Genomic DNA, 23,694 nt, shown 5'->3' with positions numbered 1-23,694 from the left:
CAGCATCATCTTGAAGGATTTGAAATAGCTCAACTGGAATTCCATCACCTCCACTAGTGATGCCTCATAAGGCCCACTTGACTTTGCCTTCCAGGATGTCTGGCTCAAGGTGAGTGATCATACCACTATGGTTATCTGAGTCATGAAGATCTTTTTTGCATAGTTCTTCTTGTCACAGGGTATTCTTGCCAACTCTTCTTAATATCTTCTGTTTCTATTAGGTCCATACCATTTCTGTCCTTTACTGTGCCCATCTTTCCATGAAATATTCCCTTGGTATCTCTAAATTTCTTAAAGAGATCTCTAATCTTTCCCATTCTATTGTTTTCCTCTATTTCTTTGCATTGATCACTGAGGAAGGCTTTCTTATCTCTCCTTGCTATTCTTCAGAACTCTGCATTCAAATGGGTATATCTTTCCTTTTCTCCTTTACCTTTCACTTCTCTTTTTTTTCTCAGCTATTTGTAAGGCCTCCTCAGACAACCATTTTACCTTTATGCATTTCTTTTTCTTGGGGATGGCCTTGATCACTGCTTCCTGTACAATGTCACAAACCTCTGTTCATAGTTCTTCAGGCACTCTATCAGATCTAATCCCTTAAGTTTACTAGCCACTTCCACTGTAAAATCATAAGGGATTCAATTTAGCTCATACTTGAATGGTCTAGTAGGTTTTCCCTAATTTCCCCTTGGAGGTCACCATTAACCTTACCATAGAGCCCTTAGACCCTAGGGCTGGGTCATCTCAGGCCAAACAACTACCAGGAAGGGAAACAACCCCACCCATCAGCAGATAATTAGATTAAAGCTTTACTGAGCAAGGCCCTGCCTATCAGAGCAAGACCCAGGTTTCCCCACCACCAGTCCCTCCCATCAAAAAACTTAAACAAGCCTCCTTAGCCTCATCCATCAGAGGGCAGACAGCAGAAGCAAGAAGCAGCAGCTAAAACAAAAACCACATTATAGAAAGTTAATCATGATGAAAAAGCAGAAGGTTATGTCCCAGATGAAGGGATAAGATAAAATCCCTGAAAAACAGTTAAATGAGTGGAGACAGGCAACCTTCCAGAAAAAAAATAATGATAGTGAAGATAAACCAGGATCTCAGGAAAAGAATGGTGGCAAAGATTAAGAAGATGCAAGAAATGTTTACCAAAGACCTAGAAGAACTAAAGAACAAACAAACAGAGATGAATAATACACTAGAAGGAATCAATAGAAGAATATCTGAGGCAGAAGAAAGGATAAATGGACTGGAGGACAGAATAGTGGAAATCACTGCCACAGAAGAGAATATAGAAAAAAGAATGAAAAGAAATGAAGATAACCTAAGAAACCTCCACAACATTAAAACCACCAACAATTGCATCATAGGAGTCCCAAAAGGAGAAGAGAGAGAGAAAGGACCTGAGAAAAATATTTGAAGAGATAATAACTGAAAACTTCCAGAACATGGGAAAGGAAATAGTTAACCAAGTCCAGGAAGCACAGAGTACCAGGAAGCATAAACCCAAGAAGGAACACACCCAGACACATAGTAATCAAACTGACAAAAATTAAAGGCAGAGATAAAATATTAAAAGAAACAAGGGAAAAACAACAAATAACATACAAGGGAACTCCCAAACAGGCTATCAGCTGATTTCTCAACAGAAACTCTACAAGTCAGAAGGGAATGGCACAATATATTTTAAGTGATGAAAGGGAAGAACCCACAACCAAGAATACCCTACCCGACAAGACTTTCCTTCACATTTGAAGGAGAAATCAAAAGCTTTCCAGACAAGCAAAAGTTAAGAAAATTCAACACCATCAAACCGGCTTTACAATAAATGCTAAAGGAATTTCTTTAGGCAGGAAACACAAGAGAAGGGAAAGACCTACAGAAAATAAACCCAAAACAATTTAGAAAATGGTAGTAGGATCATACATATCAATAATCACCGTAAACGTAAATGGATTACTGGGGGCCCCTGAGAAGAGAGGGGTCTGGGGCTCTCAAGGAGGAATTAGGGGTCTGGGGCTCTCAAGGAGGAATTAGGAATTAGGGAATTCTTAAGGAGGAGGAAAGAACAAATGTTCTTTTTTTCCTCTACATTCCTTAGTCTTAGTCACATAAAACGTTTTTTTTTTTTTTTTCTTTAAGCCTGGAACTGATGATTACACAACAAACAACTCAGTTTAAACTCCTACTAAGGATTATATGGGCTTCCCTTGTGGTTCAGCTTGTAAAGAATCTGTCTGCAATGTGGGAGACCTGGGTTCAATCCCTGGGGTGGAAAGATCCCCTGGAGAAGGGAAAGTCTACCCACTCCAGTATTCTGGCCTGGAGAATTCCATGGACTGTATAGTCCATGGGGTCACAAAGAGTCAGACATGACTGAGCTACTTCACTTCAATATTTGGGCTTCCCTGGTGGCTCAGAGGTTAAAGCATCTGCCGGAGCAATGCCGGAGACCTGGGTTTGATCCCTGGGTCGGGAAGATCCCCTGAAGCAGGAACTGGCAACCCACTCCAGTATTCTCTCCTGGAGAATCCCATGGACAGAGGAGCCTGGTGGGCTACAGTCCATGGGGTCGCAAAGAATTGGACATGACTAAGCAACTTGAATAAGGATTATATAACAACAATATATTCTGCTTGAGGACAGCTTCTCCTTCCTGAAAACCTTCTGGCTAATCCTGTTATCTTAAAATGTAAATTAAGGGTGTGGGTCTAATAAGATCTTTACAACCTTAAGACATTCTTTTGATTTATTGTAATAATTAATTAAAAAGTATATAACTCCCTTGCTAACACTAGTGAGGGGGGCATTCTCCAACCCCTTTCTGATGTCTATGTCAGAAACTTTCTCTGTCCCTTTTCTTACTTTAATAAAACTCTGCTACACACACACACACACACACACACACACAAAATGTAAATGGATTAAATGCACCAGCCAAAAGACACAGAATGACTGGGTGGATAAAAACATGTACAAGTATGCACTTCCAATTACCACATCACTCTGCTTGACCCCCCCAAATAATTGTATGTAATTATTTTATATTGTTAAGTTAATCGTGTTCCCCTTATGGCTTGCAATTATAATTGTCTTTTAATTTTTGTCTGGCTATTGATTGTGAAAACTGACAAACATCTCTAACTCTTGTGATTATGCAATTATTACTCACTTAATACCATTGTATCATTATTGATCAACAGAAAAATTATAGAACTCTATATCACCAAAACTAGGATCTAATAGAAAAGCCTGTAATCATTTATTAAAATCCAGATGCATATCAGAAATATCTTGAAATTTTTTGAAAAATGCTAATGCTCAGGTACTGTTTATTTTCTCCGAGCTCCAGATCTGTTTCTAATGAGCAGTCATGTTTAACAACAACTGCACTGTGTGATGATCTTTTACTTTTATCTAGTTTATTTCACTTTTTCTATTTCATATTCAATGCTCCCATGTCAGTAAGTTTATGCTCTCCAATTTCTCCATCTCTTCTTTTTTTTTTTTTTATGTTCGTTCTCAAGCCTTTATCAAGTGCAGCAGAAAAACTTTTGTATGCTGCTGCTGCTGTTAAGTCACTTCAGTCGTGTCCAACTCTTCACGACCCCAGCCTACCAGGCTCCTCTGCCCATAGGATTTTCCAGGCAAGAGTACTGGAGTGGATTGCCATTGCCTTCTCTGAACTTCTGTATACATATACATATAAATATGTGATTGAACAAGGAGCACATGATTGAGGCCCTCTGCAAGGCTGAGTTCAAGTTCAATGCAGGTGAATTTGAAAACATGGCTCATCCCAGAGATCAAATATATCCCTAATCATAGCCCTCTGGACAAACAGCAGACCCCACACTCATGAGTGCCTTGGCACTATCCCCTCCTTACTCATGCCCACCAATAAATCCTACTTTCCTGTCAAAAAAAGAAAAAAAGAATTAGGACAAAGAGTAAGAATGGAATTGTACTTAGTTGCTCTTCGCAACCACATGAACTGTAGCCCACCAAGCTCCTCTGTCAATGGGTTTTCTCCAGGCAAGAATACTGGAGTGGGTTGCCATGCCCTCATCCAGGGGACCTTCCCAACCCAGGGACTGAACCCAGGTCTCCAGCATTGCAAACGGAATCTTGACTGACTGAGGCACCAGGGAAGCCCAAGAATTGAGTTAGGGTAAGTTAATTTGGACTCCTTGGAGAGAAACACCATTCGGACAGTAAAATGCTCGATTTGTTGACCATCTGTGTCCTAAGCTTAATCCCCCAGGCTGCTAATGAAAGCTTAGCATGCAGGAACCCTTATGGGTGGGCACAGGCTCATCAGTGAGACACCCCAGGGTGCACATTGACTGTCAAAAGGTAACAGCTGTGTTCTAGTTGGCCTCCTAAGCAGCCCTTAAACCCTCATGTTTACACTCTGAGCACACTCTGTAAATACCCAAGGTGGCAGCCCCAATCCCAGTTATAGAAAATACTGAATTAGGGGGTCTGTGTTCATGAGCTTTTGCATTGTGTGGCATGCTCAGTCGTATCCGACTCTTCGCAACCCCATGGACTGTAGTCCGGCATGCTCCTCTGTCCACGGAATCTTCCAGGCAAGAATACTGGAAAGGGTTGCCATTTCTTACTCCAAGGGAGCTTTGCAACCCAGGGATTGAACTCACCTATCCTGCATTGACAGGCGGATTCTTTATCACTGCACCACCTAGGAAGCCCCTCATGAGTTTTTACTGAATCACAAAAGTATCATCCCTGTTTGGCACTGGAACCCTAAGAGTCCAGTTCTCAGAAGTCCCAGGGCTCTGATATAAAAAGGTGAGCAGAATTCCTTGGTGGTCAAGTAGTTAAGAATCTGCCTGCTAATGCAAGGGACACAGGTTTGATGTCTGGTCCAGGAAGATTCCACATGCCGCAGGGCAACTAAGCCCATGCACCACATCTAATGAGCCCGAGCTCTAGACCTCAAGAGGTGCAACCACTGAAGCCCATGTACTCTCCGCAGCAAAAGAAGCAACCACAATGAGAAGCCCGCGCATAGCAACGAAGGCCTAGTGCAGCAAAAATTTATTTATATACTTTAAAAGGTGAGCAGAACTGTGGAAATCTGAAGTTGATTAAGATGACAGCAGCTATTACTTATTAACTATCCATGTGCGAGGCACTGTGCCAGCATTTTATAGTTCTATTTCTAACCATCATACAGCCTTGTATGTGGCTATGATTTGCCTCATCTGATAGATGTAGAAACTGAGGGTCAGAGAGGCTAAGGGACCTGCCCCCAGTCCTTCAGTTACCAAGTTAGGAAGCCAAGATCAAAATCAAGTTCTGAGTCCAAAGCTTCTGAATTTTGCCAAACTACCTCCCAATGGTGATGATGATAATACAAAAGATCCTTTCCCATTTTGTAAATTATAATACCTGAGATTTCTTGATCAAACTGCAAAGACTGAAAGAGTTTACAGCACATAACAAATCAGTGCTGGAGACCCTAAAGTTTCCCTGTCTCCTTACAGAATTTAGCCAAACACAACTCAGCTCCTCAGCTTGCATCCTGGTGCAGATGGGCAGAAGACAAAGCCAAGTGAGAATGCTTCTGGTTACCTGGAGACCACACACCCCAGAGGCAGGAACACGTGTTTTCTCCAAACTGAATTATCAGCAGACTGCTTTCCCACACCTGGGAACAGAAATGCAAAGCAAAAATGACTCCCCATCATTAGGAATTCGGGAACTATTAACCATCTCTAGATATTTCAATGGGGTCCTAGGAACTTCCCAATACTAGACTACTGTCATGAACAAGTGGGATCCAAAAGAATGATATTTATGCTAGCATTCCAAATCATTCATTATTGAAGAGACAGTTTCTACCTGGAGTAACCTCACAGCTGAGACGGCAAGCCCGTCTACCACCTAGCTTTGCACACTCCCAATGATGGGGTGCTCACTACCTCACAAGGGAGCCACCTCTCAGTGAAACAACTCCTGGAAACTTTAAAATACTTCTAAAACCTGCCACCTATCAACTGTCAAAGATGGTTTCCACAAAAACAAACAGTTGATTTTTTTCAAAATAAAATGATTTGTTTTTTTAACATAAATTAACAACTAGTGTACACCACCACCACTGCCACCTTGCTGTCTGTTCTGCTTTTTCAAGGATGCTGCCAGCACTTCCCTGGTGGTCCAGTGATTAAGAGGCAAAAGTGAAAGTCACCCAGTCATGTCCGACTCTGTGACCCCATGGGACTGTGGCCCTCCAGGCTCCTCTGTCCATGAAATTCTCCCAGCAGGAATACTGGAGTGGGTAGCCTATTTCTTTTCCAGGGGATCTTCCCGACCCAGGGATCAAACCGGGGTCTCCTGCATTGCAGATTCTTTACCATCTGAGCTACCAGGAAAGTCCAGTAATTAAGAATCTGCTTGCCAGTGCAGAAGACTTGGGTTTGATCCCTGGACCAGCAATTTAGTTGCCTCATGGCAACTAAGCCCACACACTGCAATGTACCCTAGAGCCAGGGCTCTGCAACTAGACAAAGGCCATGAGCAGCATTGAAGACCCAGTGCAGACAAAAATAAAAATAAATAAGAAACAACCTCTCGACAATTTTTTTTTTTTTTAAAGAATGCTGTCAAGCCAAGAGGAGAATTTGGAGGAGCCAAGCTTCCAAGGCAACTGCCAGGCAATCATTTACAAGCCTGCCCTGACTACCAGCTAACTTGGCAGTGCAGGCCCCGGGGGAACTCAGGTGTGTCATTAGCACTAATTGTTCTGGCTGCCAAGGAAACCCTGGAAAAGTTTGCAAACAGGCTGTGCATACATGGTAAGCAAGGGAGCACTAGAGTCCCCAATGGAGACAAGAGTGACCCAGGAGCACTTTGGGAGCACTACCATTACAGACCTTGTTCTGCCTTGCTCTCTGTTTCTGCTTTTTTTCTAAAAAAAAAAAAAAAAGGAGACTTCCCTCCCCTTTTCAGTCTTTCTTGCCCATAACGTAGCAAGAGAGAGATCCACTCCACCAGGCACACAGCTCTCCCTTTATAGAACATCTCCAATTTTTAAGAGACAATTCCTTGTTTTGGTTAAAGCCTATTTTAAGTTTGCCACAAAAGACTTTTCTTTAAAATAAAAATGGGATGGGACTTCATGGAGATCCAGTGGTTAAGACACTGCACTTCCACTGCAGTAAAGCATGTGTTCAATCCCTCATCAGGGAACTAAGATCCCGCATGCTGTGCAGCTCGGTCAAAAAATAGAAATAAATAAATAAAGTAAAATATAAAATAAAGGATTTTTTTTAAAAGGAGATAAGGATTCGATTGACATCTCCTCAAAGTATTTTAGATATGACTATATACTATATACTGATAAGGGCTTCCCTGGTGGCTCAGAGGTTAAAGCGTCTGCCTGTAATGCGGGAGACCTGGGTTCAATCCCTTCGTCGGGAAGATCTCCTAGAGAAGGAAATGGCAACCCACTCCAGTATTCTTGCCTGGAGAATCTCATGGATGGAGGAGCCTGGTGGGCAACAGTCCACGAGGTCGCAAAGAGTCAGACACGACTGAGCGACTTCACTTCACTTCATATACTGATATGATTTATCTTTCCAGGTGCAAAACCGTCAAAAACCAACACAACTTTTCACATCTAAAAGAACAGCAGTTTAGAACATACTGGGCTTCCCTGGTGGCTCAGATGGTAAAGAATCTGCCTCCAATGCAGGAGACCCAGATTCGATCCCTCAGTCAGGAAGATCCCCTGAAGAAGGGCATGGCAACCCACTCCAGTATTCTTGCCTGGAGAATTCCATGAACAGAGGAGCTGGCAGGCTTACAGTCCATGTGGTCGAAAAGAGTTGGACACAACTGAGCAACTTTTTTCTTCTTTCTTAGAACATACTGATATTCTTCTTCTCCGTGGAGAAGTCATTGCTTCTCAGTAGAGTTTTTCCAACTTCAGATCCTGGGACACCATATCCCCTTCAAATCCTCCCTAGAGGTAGGAGGTCCAATGACAGATGGCATTGAAAGTGGTTAGCCTGCTGATCAGGAAAGGCCCTCCCTGCATGGGGCCCACAAGGAGGTTCAGAACAGCCCATCAAGTTATTTCCTTCCCTCTTTCGGTCAGTTTCAGTTGAGCAACCAACAAGTTGGACCAAACTTTAGTTCCCTGGTAGAACCCAGTTATGCTGCATAAATGAATTCAGGTTTCTGTTTCTACCTAAAGCATATAGCTTCATGTGACCATCTTATCAAGTTGGATGGTATCCAAAAAGATTTCCACGTGAGGGAAACGTCTCCAGAGCATTGGTGCTGACAGAGACGGACAGAATACCTCTTATCAGCCACTTGACTGCAGAACCGGCCTTCTCTAGGTGGGGTTGTCCTCACTAGCCAGTCCTCAGCTCCAGGAGGAGGTGTGAGAAGCTGAGACAAAGGAGAGAAAGACCACCCACCCAGCCTGCCTCTGTGGGAGGCCAGTCAGAGCACCTCCCATTCATCAGGCCTCTCTTTAAAGCCCTGTTAGAAACTACGTTCCAAGAGATGGTGCAGGGGCAGGGCCTTAAGGACCAGACCTGGATAACCCCTGCCCAGGCACCCCGGACCCCTCCTCTGACGGGCCTCCTGGACACTTGTCCGGTACTAAGCGAGTTCCCCTGGGCTTTTGCCTGCAGCCACCCCAAACAAAAAACTTGGTTGCTTCCTCCTGCTTCACTCCAGCCTTGGGAAGCAAGGCGGAGGAACCAGAGATGCTAATCCGTTTGTTTTTGCATCACCTCATTACTAGAAGATGCCCCTTTACCTACAGAACGCAAAGCAGCAACCCTACCCCCACCCCCAATCATTTTACTTTTTCCAAAAAGTGAAAATCTGAGGCCGTCCTCCCAGGGAAGTCCAGTCCTGCGGGTTCAGTCATTCCTCCCCCGCCCCCGAGTACCTCGGTCCGGAGTGGGCCAGGCACCGGGGATGGGGAGGCCGCCGGACGCAAGGGGCGGCGCGTCCCGAGGCGGAGCTCCCCGCCGGACCCCGCTGGGCGTCGGAGGCGCTACTGTTGAGGCTACTACGACCGAGGCTCGCGTCACTCGGACTGCACGCCGCTCCCGCTCTGGCCAGATTCCTGGCACAGTTTTCCCACGCGGCCCGGCTCACCTGGGGGTCCCCGGAACCCAGGCAGTGGGCAGAGGTCGCGAGAGAGCGGCTCCGCTCCTCCGCCCCGGCCCCGCCTCCCGACTCGCTCCACCGCCCTGGACCGAGGCTGTTCCCGGAATCCTCGCCGCCGCGCCGGCCTGGGATGCTTCCTCCGCTCCCCGGCTCCCCCTCCCCCACCCCCACCCCGCGCGGCAGCTCGGGCTCTGGACGCTCGGGGCAGGGCCGCCCGGCCACCTGCTGCCAACCTGCGGGACCCGGGGCACAGAAACCCTCCGGGCACCGGCAGCTGGAGGCCGGGGTCTCCGCTGCCTCCTGCTCCCGCGAGAGCCACCCCACCAGACCCCAAGGAGGGGCGGAGCCTCTCCCCAGTCCCTCCGGGACAAGCTATTTTTAGGTCCGTTACGGAAGCGGGAAGGAGGGAATGCCACGTTTAATCCTTCAGGAAAATCCAGGATCCTAGTGAGTGGCTCCCAGGCCTTGCTGAGAGGCGGGGACGCCCTCCCGTCTACACACACACACACACACACACAGCCCCCTACACCCCACCCGGTACAGTCGCCTGCCCTCCCGTCTACACACACACACACACACACACACACAGCCCCCTACACCCCACCCGGTACAGTCGCCTGACCTGCTGAATGCTGGGAGCCACCATTACTAAACTAAAGGGACCTTGTTTTCTGATGGAGAAGGAAATGGCAAGCCACTCCAGTATTCTTGCCTGGAGAATCCCATGGACGGAGGAGCCTGGGACGGGGGCTGCAGTCCACTGAGTCGAGAAGAGTCGGACACGACTGAAGCGACTTAGCACGCACGCATGCACTTGGTTTCTGATCAGAACCCATGCTAGTCCTTTGAGTAAATCCCAGGTCTGTTCAGATGGACACCACTTTCCCCCCAACCCCCAACCATTTGGTCAGTCCTGAAGATCCAGTTGGGAAATCCAGGACCATAAAAAGCTCTTTTTGGGTAACACAGTCTTTGAACCCTTCCTATAGCCATTTGTTGTTTTACTGAGACTCGGATTTCTGGGAGTTTTATGGTTTTTTTCCTTTAAGCCTTCTTCCCACCCCAGCTACCAAGCTGTGTGATGGGATATTCAAGACAAAATTGCATGGGAAAAAGTGTTGGCAATAATGTGGAGAAATTGGAACCCTGTACATTGCTGTGAGAGTGTAAAATGGTGTAGCCATTGTGGAAAAGAAAATGGTGACTCCTCAAAAAATTAAACACGGAATTACCATATGATTCAGCAATTCTCTTCTGTGGATATACACTAAAGAATTAAAAGCAGAGACTCAAAAAGATATTTGTACACCCATGTTCATAAAAACATTATTCACAATAGACAAAAGGTGGAAATAACCGGAGTCTCCATTAACGAATGGAAAACAAAATGTTATATATACATACATATATGAACACACACATATATATAAGTTCTTAAAAAGGAATGAAATTCTGATACATGCTATCACATGAGTGAATCATGAAAACTTTATGCTAAATGAAATGTCAGGCACAAAAGGACATAGATGATATGATTCCACTTGTATAATGTAACTAGAATAGTCAAATTCATAGAAACAGAAAGTAGTATGGTGATTGCCAGGGCTAGGGGAAGGAGGGAATGGAAATTATTGTCTAATGGATACAGAGCTTCAGTCTGGGATGATGATAAAATTAGAGAGGTGGAGCTTGGTTGCACAACATGAATGTACTTAAGGCCATTAAATGGTATACATGAAAATGGCTAAAATTATAAATGTGTAAGTGCACATTTATGGTATGTGCATTTTACCATAATCTTTTAAATGTATTAAAAGAAAAAACCACAAAACGGTAGACAGGGACCAGGCCCGAGTAGGAGTATCTGTGAGGCACCAGCTCTCATGGGGAGTCTTGTTCCCATGCTTTCCTGGCCAGGGCACGTTTTCCCTCCAGGACTTCCTGCAGGAGGGCAAAGAATAATCTGGACTGTGGAGTCAAAGACGCATTTACATTCCACCTTCCCGGGCTGTATAACCCTGGGAAGTCACTTACCCTCTCTGTAAAATGGGGAAAATAAACTGAAGCATGCTAAGTTGCTTCAGTCGTGTCCAACTCTTTCCGATCATATAGACTGTAGCCTGCCAGATTCCTCTGCCCATGGGATTCTCCAGGCAAGAATGCTGGAGTGGGTAGCCATTTCCTCCTTCAGGGGATCATTCCCACCCAGGGATCAAACTTGCATCTCTTATGTCTCCTGAATTGGCAGGCGGGTTCTTTACCATTACCATCACCTGGGAAGCCCAAACTTTACCTAGCAGGTCATTATGAGAACCAACTTAGTTAAAATGTCTCAGCCAAGGGCCTGGCAGTCGTTAGCATGTCTTCCCAAGTTCGGTCAAGTGTGAGGGCTGCGAGGCTTCTCAACTCAATTCTCTGAAGTATACAAGAAGTAGCTCTGTGCACGCGCACGTGTGTGTGTTTGCACGCATGTGTGTGTGATTTGCAACAACCTCAATTTCCCCCTGTAGAAATGGGTGCTATCTATTGCAGGGCTGTTGTGGGAAAAGGAACTTAACATGCACCCAGATCCACCTTCTCAGTAATGCCAAAAGCTAAAGACTCCATCTTCAACTGACCAAGACCTTCCATGCATGGAACCCACACACTCTCCCTTTACTGGGCCACAGTTTGACATTCAGTATCACCAAGAGTTTCCGAGTGCCTGCTAGGAGGCAGGCTGTGTTCTAAGACCCACTAGATCACGTAGCGCCAGGAAGCTGTCACCTCTGCTGTCCCCATGCCACAGCACACACAAGACGTGGTGGCACGAGTGACAACAGGTATGCAGTGCAAGACACAGGAACAGGCCGAAGGAGACTGCCCTAGACGGCTACTCCAGGGGACACTCCTGTCACCCTGAGTGGCTGGGCCATAACTATAGAATGGGAGGACAGAGGGTAGGGTCTCGATATCCATGGTTTGCATTTTGCCCTGTAGCCTCCCAGCACTTTCTCAGGCCAGTGTCAGATACCCGCTTCCTGAGAGGCATAGACACCGCCACAACTGATCTCCTTCCTACACCTGGGGATGTGTCAGGAAATGTGTCAGTAGGACATGTCTGCTGATTGAAGGTCTACTTTAGACTCTGTTGTTATTGTTTAGATGTTAAGTTGTATCTGACTCTTTTGCAACCCCAGGCACTGTAACCCACCAGGCTTCTCTGTCCATGGTATTTCCCAAGCAAGAATACTGGAGTGGGTTGCCATTTACTTCTACAGGGGATCAAACCCACGCAGGGATCAAACCCGTATCTCTTGCATTGGCAGGTGGATTCTTGACCACTGAGCCACCAGGGAAGCCCACTTTAGACTCCAGGGAGTCCACAGTTGGAGTGCCCTCTGCTGTCAACTGCTGGCATCACACTTTGTAAGCCAGCTCGGGTTCCAGATCCCAATTTCGCAAAGGGTTTCCCGTGTATGGGACAGGTCTCCCAGGGCTGGGCTGCTGACCACTGATGGTCCCAGCCGTGATTTGAGGTCAAAGGTGTACTGTTGGGTTCTCACTGTATTAATGTATATAGATAGGCATATAGTTAGAAGGACATTTTACATAAAAACCTGGTTTGCTAGTTTCTTCTTGAAAAATCTGGGGTTCTAGCACCAAAAAGCCTATACTCACATATCAAGAATTGGCTGGAACTGAGGGGGAACCTCTTTCCTACTCTCTAACCCATTCCCTGCAAAATATCACTTTGAAGAAGTCTGTGCGCTTAGAGAAAGACCTCTATTCTCAGGAAAACTCTCCTCTGTTGCAGAATTAGATGCAGGATCAGTTTAACCAGGACCCACTCTCTGAGTCTAGAAGCAAACACTAGGTGGGGCAGGCTGAGACAGATTGAAAAAAAAATGCAACAAAATAATAAAATGTTTGTGTCCATGATCTACAAAGACCAGATAAAAATCAATAAGAAATAGAAGAGCAATCCCATAGAAAAGTGAACAAAAGATTAGGCAAGTCATAGAATAAGAAAATATACCAATTAACATATGAAACACTCAACTTCACCAAAAGTAATATAATTAGATACATTTTTAAACAATCATATTGGCTAAATTAAGTAGAAGTTTGGCACTGGTGAAGGATGGGAAAATGAGCAATTTCAAACAGTCTTTTTGAAAACAATTTGACAGCACATATCAAATTTTAAAAGTCTTCAAAATGTGGTAATCAGAACTACAGTACCACTTGTAGAATTAAAACTAGAATCATCTTAAATGTCCACCAATTGGGTTTTAAGTAAATAGATTATGATATATCCTACAACAAAACACGCTGCAGCCCTTATGAAGAATATATCTCATGTTAATGAAAAAAGGTGTCCAAGACATATGCATTGTTAAATTAAAAAACAACTGACATAATACTATGTATTATATGAATCCATTTATGTTTTTTAATTATGCATTTTAACCATTATGCTCACACAGTCATTAGCCATCTGTGAGCAAATCTTCACACGTTAGTTGCTGCATCATGGAGGTCTCGGAGAGAAGAGTTAGGGCAGATAAGCTGATAGTGGGGAATACTTGGAAGACTATGGCCAAAACTATTTACAGATAGCATGGATATATATTCAGAGAAAAGTGAGAGACATACCAAACTTGACTGTGGTACAAGAGGGACTTTCATCTTTTACTCTATGCAATCTTATCATTTGAAATTCTGAGTGTCAGATTTGAAAAAAAGAAAAATTAACATGGGGGAAACACTAACATGACCTAACTTCAAAATATATCATGATGTAAACGTGTGGCATATATTCACCAAAGGCCAGAAGGAATCCAGGGTCATCTGGAATCCACATTTCTGATGGCTCATTACTCTTTTTACTTTGCCCAGTACCCTTCTCACCACCATGTTTTCTTTCCAGCTTTATTGAGAAATAATTGTTATTTATCACTCTATAAAGTTTCAGGTATACGGCATGATTTACATATATTGTGAAATGACAACCATAATAGTTTCAACTAACATCCATCTTCTCATATAGATACAATAAAAAGAAAAAAGGAAAAAATATGTTTCCTTGTGATGCAAACTCCTAGCATTTACTCTCTTAACAACTTCCCATGTTTCACACAGCAGTGTTAGCTGTAATCACCATGTTGTACGTTACATCTCTAATACTTATTTTTTCATCACATATCTTTCAGTCTACGCATTTTTCCCATCGCTACCAAGTTTTGAAATATTCTTTTCTACTAAACAAACTGCATTTATTAAGTCATACATTATTAATTTCTACCTGACATCTTATCAATCAAAAACATCTTGCTGCCAGGTAAAACTCTCTGTAACCGTCAAATTATCAATATTGCTATAGTGAATTCATACAATCACAGCCCAGTATAAAGAAATGTGACATTCAGCTTGACCTATTTGGTCCCACCATATAAAACAGTTCATATATTTTTGAAATATTGACAATATTTCTAATCAAACTTTTCAAAACCCTAGTGATTAGGAACATTAGTCATGCATTTGTCATGCATTCTCCAGATGCGGAAATTAGGTCCAGTGTATGACCCTGCTCCACCCTCAAAGGGCTAGTGCTAGGAGACATGCCAGTGAGCTGAAACCCAGCAGGGACTCTGGGGACACAGGTCAGAGGGCTGCCACGGTAAGTAGCAGCAGGTCTCAAAGTCTCACTGTAGTGTCAGACTGGACCTAAGAATCCAGAGCAATTAGCTGAGAATAAACAAAGCTATGGCAGGAGACATGACCTGCTATTATTTTTTAGTAAGACAGAGCAGTGATTCTCAAAGCGGAAGAAATCAGAATGAAAGGGGATGGGTGGATGTAGTTTGAAAAGTATCATCACTTTATATCTGGAGAAAAACATAAATTTATGCTCTCCTTAAAAGCAAACTATCAAAAAAAAATTCTAGAAAATCTTGATTGATGACTAATTGTGGAAGAAATATTAATTCTCATACCTCCTAGGAAGAGGAAGCAAATTTTTATGTGACTGTAGAAGGGGCAGCTGTTTTTAAAGTTTGAGTGTGTGATTTGCTTTTTTAAGACAACTGGGGTAGAAAAGGGAATAGCAGACACCCTAAGGAGCAGGGGAGACTATCCCAGGGAGGATATGGCCAGTCATTAGATATAAGTACTGGGGACCTCCAATGGACTGAATGTGATCCCCCTCAAAATTCATATGTTGAAATCCTACTACCCCAAAGTGATCATATTAGGAAGTGGGACCTTTGGGAGGTAATTGGGTCATGAGGGGCAGAACACTCATGGATGGGATTAGTTCCCTTATAAAAGGGACCCCAAAGATCTCCCTAGTCTCTTTCCACCATGTGAGGATTTAACAAGAAATATGCAATCTGTCACTTGGAAGAGGATCTTTTCTAGAGCTCAGCCACACTGGCACTCTGATCTTGGGCTTCCCAGCCTCCAGAACTGTAACAAATACATTTTTGTGGTTTAGCCACTCAGTCTACAGTACTTTGTTATTGAAGTCCAAGCTGACTTAGGACCTTGTCTGCTTGATCCAGCTGAATCTTCAGCATCTAAATCAGTGCTTGGCACACAGAGAGACAGAATTAATATTACTGACTGAATGCTTTAATGAGTATCAAATTAAAGGCTAGAAATCAAGCCTCTTTTTTCCCCAGCCAATTCTCTAACACAGCTGTCCTCAACCTATATGTCACCAGGGACAGATTTCATGGAAGACAATTCTTCCACAAACCAGGGATTGGGGGGAGGGGGATGCTTTCAGAAGATTCAAGTGCACTTCAATCTAATTCCACCAATGATTTGACAGGAGACACCTGTCCACAGCCCAGAGGTTAAGAACCCCTGCTCTATCAGATTCTGTAACTAATTTTACAGAAGTAAATTTAATGCTCTCTCAGACTCCATAATTAATCTTACAGAAGTAAATTTAACATGTAGTAAAACTGTCGGCCGCCTATCATAACACCTGTTTTCTCTTCCTCCTTAAATGTTCCAGCATCTCTTGCAGCTACATACTGATCACTGAGATGTAAGGTTAAGTGTTATGTGGTAAGTTGCAGGAAGAGTTTATAAAATAAGGAAAGTGCACCTTTCCTCTTTCCTTCATCCTGCTGCCTGAAATGCAGAAATGATGGACTAGAGACCAAGCTGCAGTATGAACCATGGCCTGTGGACACTAAGATGGTAAGCAGAAAGATACAAGAAGCCAGGGTCCCTGATGACTGCAGTGACCATACCCACCCTCATCTGCCTACCTTCAGACTACTTTTACATGAAAGAGAAACTTCTATATTTTATATACCAATGCTCTTTGGGATTTTTATTGTAGACACAGTCCACCCATCCCAACTGACAAGCGGAGCCTGCAATTCCGCCACTGCCCGCAGGGAGCAGTGAGCAGGGGCACGTGAGAGTTCATCTTCTCTGTTGCAGGAGCTCAGCCTCCTTCAGCACCAGTACGGGTTCAGCTTCCGCATACCACAGGTCAGTGCTGTGAGTGCTCAGTCTTCTTACGACCTGCTGAGGTTTCAACTTGAGGACAATATGATGCTGTGTCCATGCAGATAGGAACAGTTTTCTCAGGACATGCCCTAGGAGGTCCCATGGGGAGAAAAAGGTGAGGGAAAAGTGAAATGAGGGAAGGTGGGGAGAAACTTCTTGTGTGCAACTGACTGTCAGGAGTTGAGGGTTGGTGGGGGTTGGGGGAGTCCATCTTCAGAGGACCCAGGAAAGGAAAGTCTTGATGTGGAAAAGTGTAGGTTTTTAGCCCATGGTATGTGCAATGTATACTGTGTCCAGTGTCATTCTTTGGTGTGGTGTCCAGTTTTCCTTGCATTGTTTATTGAGGGGATTGCACTTGCCCGGCTGTATGTTCTTGACCCTTTGGCTATAAATAAACTGACCACATCCATGTAGGTTTATTTCTGGGCTCTCTCTTCTGGTCCTCTGACCTGTGGGTCTGTTTTTGAGCTCAACAATTATTCTGGTTACTGTAGCTTCAAAATACAGTTTGAAGTCAGGGAGCAAGATACCTCCAACCGGTTCTCTTCTCTGAGGATTGCTTTGGCTATTCCTGGTCCTTTGTTGTTCAACATAAATATCAGGATTCTTTGCTGTATTTCTGAGAAAAATGCCACTGGAATTTTGGTATAAATTGCTTTTAGTGTGCACATTGCTTTGGGTAGAATGGACATTTTAACAATATTCATCCTTCATGAAAGTGAAAAGTGAAGTCACTCAGTCGTGTCCAACTCCTTGTGACCCCATGGAGAGTATAGTCTACCCGGCTCCTCTGTCCATGGGATTTTCCAGGCAAGTATACTGGAGTGGGTTGCCATTTCCTTCTCCAGGAGGTCTTCCCAACCCAGGGATTGAACCTGGGTCTCCCGCGTTGTAGGCAGACACTTTACCATCTGAGCCACCAGGGAAGTCCTCATCCTTCGTGAGCATATGATATCTTTCTGTTTCCTTGTATCTTCTTCAGTTTCTTCATCAGTGTCCTAAAGCTTTCAATATGCAGGGCTTTCACATCCTTGGTTAAATTTATTCCTAGGTGTTTTGTTCTTTTTGATGCAAATGTTAATAGAATTGTTTTCTTTTTCTTTCTGATGGTTCATTATTAGTGGTTAGAAATGTAGCTAATTTTTGTGTATTGATTTTGTCACCTTACTGAGTTCATTTATTAGTTCTAATGGTTTTTTGATGAAACGACATGGAAAATTGTGTCTGTAACTGATATATGGGTGAGCCCCTACACTCCGGGGAAGTGGAGATCAGGTGAAAGCCTAGCACTCCAGGAAGTGGCTAAACCCGCAGTGTCACACCAACAACTCAGCATTGGCTTATTTGTTACCTCGACCCTGCTCCTTAGTCACTGACCCCTCTGGACCTTGAAGCAGGTCCCTGTAAGTCTTGGGACAGTGCTTACGGTAGAGATTTTCCACCAGTGTATTGCTTCCTCTGACCACAGCCTTCCCTTCCCGGTTCATGTGGTTCCACAGATGGAGGGCATAGGAATTGTTGAAGCTCGGTTCTGTATCCCAGACTTCATAATAGCGCCGCCAGGCTCGAAAAGAGATGGGGTAAAATCTTTGGGGGTGTAGGAAGGAGAAGTTTAAACACTTGAGGTCACTCACCTCCTGGAAGTCTCTGAGTTTGCACCATACTCTCAAAAGCCTCGTCATCAATTCGGGACCCTGGTGGCCCCAAATATTTGGATTGTAATTTTCCACAAAGTTTTCCATGCACTCCCACAGGAAGGGGTGGTGAGGGAGAAATCCAAACACCCCATTACTGGAGAACTGAGATTTCTGTGCAGCCAGAAAGTTGTCCTCAGGAATGGGTCTGATGGAGATGACATCTGTGTCCATGTAGACACCGCCGTACTTCCAGATGAAGGCCAAGCGGGACGCATCTGAGCTGATATGGAGCCAGAATCTCTCGGTACTGCTGTTGATCTGCAGAAGCAGGTACAAATCAGCCCCCAGAAAGGGGAAGGGGAGGCCCGGCACAGGTAGTTGAGGAGGAAGCAAGTCAACCTCCCAAAAATCTATTTGCCGAAAGCCCATTGTTGCAAATTTATCAAAATTACCTCCAACCCAAAAATTTGCCTTTAAGTGAAAAGTTTACAGCAGTCCGTATCAATAGGAAGATTTTTAGTAGCTTCTAAAGATTTCATGAAATTGTTTTTTTATAAAAGCAGTAGAAAGATGAAACCCAGGAGGGATTTCATGAGTCACTTTCAGCAGGATGGAAATTAACCACAAATATGAAACTGTGAAGAAAGAATTTTTTATACATCCTAAAAATGCTGAGAACTGATAAAGGAAAAAATGAACTCTGAAACTATAGGATATATTAATATCTATGCTCTTTGAAAAGTTGGTAAAAGAATCTTAAAATGCATCCATGCCTTTGTCCACTGATTAATTCATTTAAAACATTCATCCAAGGCCTACTTACCATTCATGCAACTCTAAGCTGCTAAGGATACAAAAGTGAACAAACAGACAAAAATCTTTACTGGCAGAAGATAGACAATAAACAAATAAATGTACCATATGTTGGGTTTTCATAAGAACTCGGAAAGAAAAAGTCGGCAAGGGGGTTATGAAGGGGGCAGGATGGAGCACTATCTTGAGTTCGAGCAGAACCTTGGATAAAGCGGGTGGATGAACTATGTGGGTATCTCTGAGAGGAGGGTTCTAGGTAGAGCAAACAGCAAGTGCAAGGGCCCTGGGGCAGGAACACACTCATGGTGTGTAGGAACAGGAAAACAGCAGTGTAGAGTCGTGAAGGGAGAGGGATAGAAAACAAGGTCAGAGAAGGGGCAGGGCAGGAATGAGGGCAATGCTATGCTGGGATAGAGACCAAAATGATTTGGAAGATTTGGTAGAAAGGAGATATGATCTGAATTAGTCTAAAAAGGGTCACCCTGGCTATGGTATGGAAAATAGATGGGGGCAGGAGCAAAGAGGCAAATTTGGAAGCTGTTTAAATAATCCAGGCAGGAGATGATGATGGTTTAGACCAGAGTGACAATAAAGGAGATGACAGAACTAGTCAGATTCTGAGCACATAGGAAAGATAAAGCTGGTCAGGATTTGCTGATGAATTGGATATGGAGCAGGAGACCGAGGAGTCAAGGCCAACTGAAAATGCTAAAATGTGAGCAGAACAGAAAATGACTTTGAAATGAATAAAAATAAACCATTATAAATATCCATGTTCCCAAGTGGAATGCTAAAATTTTGAATACAGAAAAAAATAGATTTTTTCTGAATTTAAACATGTTGGTTAAAAGATTAAACCGTGACCCTTGGCTTTTGACAAAATAAACATTTTTTTTTAAAAATCTGCTCTAAAACCAAACAAAAGAAAGTCAGCTAAGACTGCCGAAATCCTCACTTGAACTATTAATAGCACTATATTGTATACAATTACCAAAAACCTCATGAATAATAATAGCTAAAATTTATCAATAAGTGTCCTAATTTATAATCTACACAAGTCCTCAAAAATCATAGTACCTGGTTTCCCTGGTGGTCCACTGGTTAGGAATCTGCCTGGCAATGCAGGGGACATGGGTTTGATCCCTGGTCTGGGAAGATCCCACATGTTGAGGAGCAACTAAGCCTGTGCCCATGTAGCTACTGAGCCCAAGCACCCTGGAGCCCGTGCGCTACAGCAAGAGCCACGTGCTGGCACACCACAACTAGAGAGCAGCCCCCTGCTCGCTGCAGCTAGAGAAAGCCCAAGCACAGCAACCAAGACCCATCTCAGCCAAATATAAAAAAGTAATCATAAATCTTTTAAAAATCATTGTACCCATATACTATGATTACTCCTGTTTTTCAAGGGAAAAATTAAAAGGAAGGAAGAAGAAGTTCAATCCTTTGTCCAAGGCAAGAGAGGCAGAGGTTAGATTTTAATCCAGGCAGTCTAACTCTGGAGGCCCACTTATTTTCAGTAAAAATAACTGAAGTTGATTGTTAGTAAATTGGTGATTATTAATGAACAGACCCAGATATCAGAAGCCACACAGAACCAGGAGGAGGAAGCCTGCCTTGATGTGGACACTGGACTGACGTCAATGTAAAATAAAACCTTCCCTAGAGGTGAGCACCAGAAAGGGGAATCGGATTCTGGTTGCTCATTCCTTCCCCAAGCTCACAGTACTCACCCCTGGGCATCTTCAAGGGCTACAGTTGCTCAAATCAGTGCAGCGAATCCAGTGATCATCAGCAGGTGACGACACACTCAGTCATCCTCACAGCTGGCTGCCAGCTAACCTATGGTGGCTAACTGGGGCAGAAAATGCCACAGCCCAGCTCCCCCAAGGTGCAAGCGTATCCCCCATCCAGGACACCCCACCCAATCCCTAGGTGACTGAGAGAGGGTGTGGGACAGAAGCTTTCTCTTTTTTCATACAAATACTGTAGTAGATTGGATCACAGCCACTCAATGGTCCTAATTCCTAAAAACTACAATTACCTCCTTTAGGAAAAGGGTCTTTGCCAATGTGACAAATTTAAGGACCTTGAGCCGAGGAGATTATCCTGGATTACCATGGGCCCTAAATGCCACCATAAATGTCCTTTAAAGGGAAAGGTAGAGGGAGATTTGGCACAAAATTACAAAATTCCAAAGAGCCCCAGGAGTTTCTTGATCATCTCTCAATATTACACAATCCTATATAGCTGCACCCACCTGATCTTTCATGAATTATCTATTTAAATCATTTTCAAGTTCAATATTGCCTAAGTTCCCCCCCTTGGGTGCATAAAAAGTTTAACATAGATGGGTTTAAAACTGTCAGTGAAAAATGAGTGGTCTATACACCTAGAAAAGATACAGAAATTCATTCAATTAAGAGTAGTCTCAAGAAATCCTAAGAAATAAATTGAAAGCAAAAGGCAGCAGGGTAGAGGTAAGCTTAAATCAAGTCTCTCTTGTTTCCGTGAATTGGGACTCAACACCATAAAAAGAAGACCAGGCAAGAGTCAAAAGATCTGGGTTCTAGCCTATCTTTGATACCCTATCTCAGCCTATCTCTGAGCCCCGATCCTCAGTGTAAGTGAAAAGCAAAAGGGAAGTTTCTTAGTCGTGTCCAACTCTTTGCGACCCCATGGACTGTAGCCTATGAGTCCCCTCCATCCATGAAATTTTCCAAGCAAGAGTTCTGGAGTTGGTTGCCATTCCCTTCTCCAGGGGATCTTCCCCACCCATCTATCATCAATGTATCCATCTATAAAATGAGTAGGTCGGATCCAATTTCTATGGTCCTTCCCAACACTGGGATTCTGAGGTTCTCTAAACACTTACTTGAGTGTACCACGAAAACAACGGTGTGTCTTCAAACAGGCTTTTCATATCCAAAGGGAAGAGGAAAACATTGTCAATTGCTGAGAGGAGGGAAAGGGCTGGGGAAGTGGAGTTCGGGGGGAGCTGCATGGAATTATTGAGCCCTTTCATAAGTAACAGCACAGGCTGCTCGGGGTAAACCTTTGCAGCTGACTCCACAGCACAGGAGACCAGTGGGGTTGGCTCCATTCTCTCCGAGGTCTCTAGGAACACGATGCTGCGCCCACGGCCTAGGAGGGCTTCCAGCCCCTTCTGGGACTTGTAGGAAGGTAGGTAGCAGATGAGGCAGCTGGGTTTCAGGGTGAACTGGTAGAGGAAGCCACAGGCAAACAGCAGGGTGACCGACAAGGAGAACTGGAGCTTCGTCAGCATGTCCACCCCTCTCTCCTGGCCTGTTCCCTAAAATCAACACTATCCATTAAAAGTTATATTCATAACACATGATAAGATATAGTACACAAGAAGATAATATATGAATATCACTTTCAAGCTTGGTTTTTTAATTGAAGTAAGGTTGATTTATAATATCAGATTACTTTCAGGTGTACAGCTTAGTGATTCAGTATTTTGAAAGATTATAGTCCAATAAAAGTTATTACAAAGTAATGGCTATAATTCCCTTGCTAGACAATATATCCTTGTTGCTTATCAATTTTATATCTAGTGTAGTTTATATTTGTTAATTCCCTCCCCCTGTTTGCCCCCGATAGTTTCCCTCTACTCTTTGGTCACCACTAGTTTGTTTTCTCTCTTTGGGTCCGTTTTCATGTTGCATGTGCATTCATTTATATTACTTTTTACATTCCCCATGTTAGTGATATCATACAGTATTTGTCTTTGTCTGATTTGTTTCACTAAGCATAATATTCTCTAGGTCCATCCACATTGCTGCAAATGGCAGAATTTCATTATTTTTATGGCTGAGTAATAATCCCATTATCTTTATCCATTCATCTATTGATGGGCACTTGGGTTGCTTCCATATTTTGCCTGTTGTAAATAGTACTGCTATGTACATTGGGGTACATGTGTCTTTTCAAATTCATGGTTTTGTTTTCTTTGGATATATACCAAGAAATGGAATTGTTAGATCATACGGTAATTCTATTTTGAGTTTTTTGAGGAATCTGCATACTGTTTTCCATAGAGGCTGTACCAATTTACATTCCAACGGACCCTGTATGAGAATTCTCTATTCTGTACCTCCTCACCAACATTTGTTATTTACAGACTTTTTGATACTAGCCATTCTGACAGGTGTGAGGTGATATGTCTTTGTGGTTTTTACTTGCATTTCTTTAGTAATTATAAGCGTTGATTTTTAAAATTCTGAATAAAATATGATCCAATCAAATCCTGCAATGTTCAAAAGATGCATTGATTAGGTTTTACCTGAGGAATTTAAGGATGATTTGCAATAGCAAAATCATTAATTAGTAGGAAAACTATTAATGAAATGCATTATTTTGACAGATTAAAAAAGAAAAACTGTATGATCATTTTAGCTCAATAGATGCTGACAACATAAAATTTGACATCCATTCATGATTTTTTAAAAGCACAAGGAAACTTTCTTAAGCTGAGTGTCTACCAGAACATATAGCAATGATCATGAATGCTTCAATATGAAGCATTGAAACCTGCCCGTTAAGACCAGGA

General features: G+C 43.4%; 2 protein-coding genes across 4 annotated transcripts in view; both read right to left on the bottom strand.

Moving 5' to 3' along the window:
• The window catches only part of DZIP1L (DAZ interacting zinc finger protein 1 like), a 60,213-nt gene extending 50,908 nt beyond the window's left edge, over positions 1-9,305 (bottom strand). For all 3 annotated transcript variants that reach the window (XM_070466695.1, XM_070466696.1, XM_070466697.1), the window contains exons 1-2: positions 9,151-9,305; positions 5,602-5,677 (exon numbers count right to left, since the gene is read on the bottom strand). The gene's annotated coding sequence lies outside the window, so the exon portion shown is untranslated. The remainder of the gene's footprint in view (positions 1-5,601; positions 5,678-9,150) is intronic.
• Positions 9,306-13,285: 3,980 nt separating this feature from the next.
• On the bottom strand, positions 13,286-22,428 carry A4GNT (alpha-1,4-N-acetylglucosaminyltransferase). The gene is made up of 2 exons (XM_020869298.2): positions 21,997-22,428; positions 13,286-18,629 (listed from the first exon to the last, which is right to left on the bottom strand). The coding sequence occupies exons 1-2, from the start codon at positions 22,405-22,407 to the stop codon at positions 18,015-18,017; spliced, it is 1,026 nt and encodes a 341-aa protein (XP_020724957.2). The 5' UTR covers positions 22,408-22,428; the 3' UTR covers positions 13,286-18,014.
• Positions 22,429-23,694: the final 1,266 nt, after the last annotated feature.

Source organism: Odocoileus virginianus, chromosome 4 (assembly GCF_023699985.2).
Source record: "Odocoileus virginianus isolate 20LAN1187 ecotype Illinois chromosome 4, Ovbor_1.2, whole genome shotgun sequence".
Taxonomy (NCBI): domain Eukaryota; kingdom Metazoa; phylum Chordata; class Mammalia; order Artiodactyla; family Cervidae; genus Odocoileus; species Odocoileus virginianus.
This window is presented reverse-complemented; position numbering and strand designations above follow the sequence as displayed.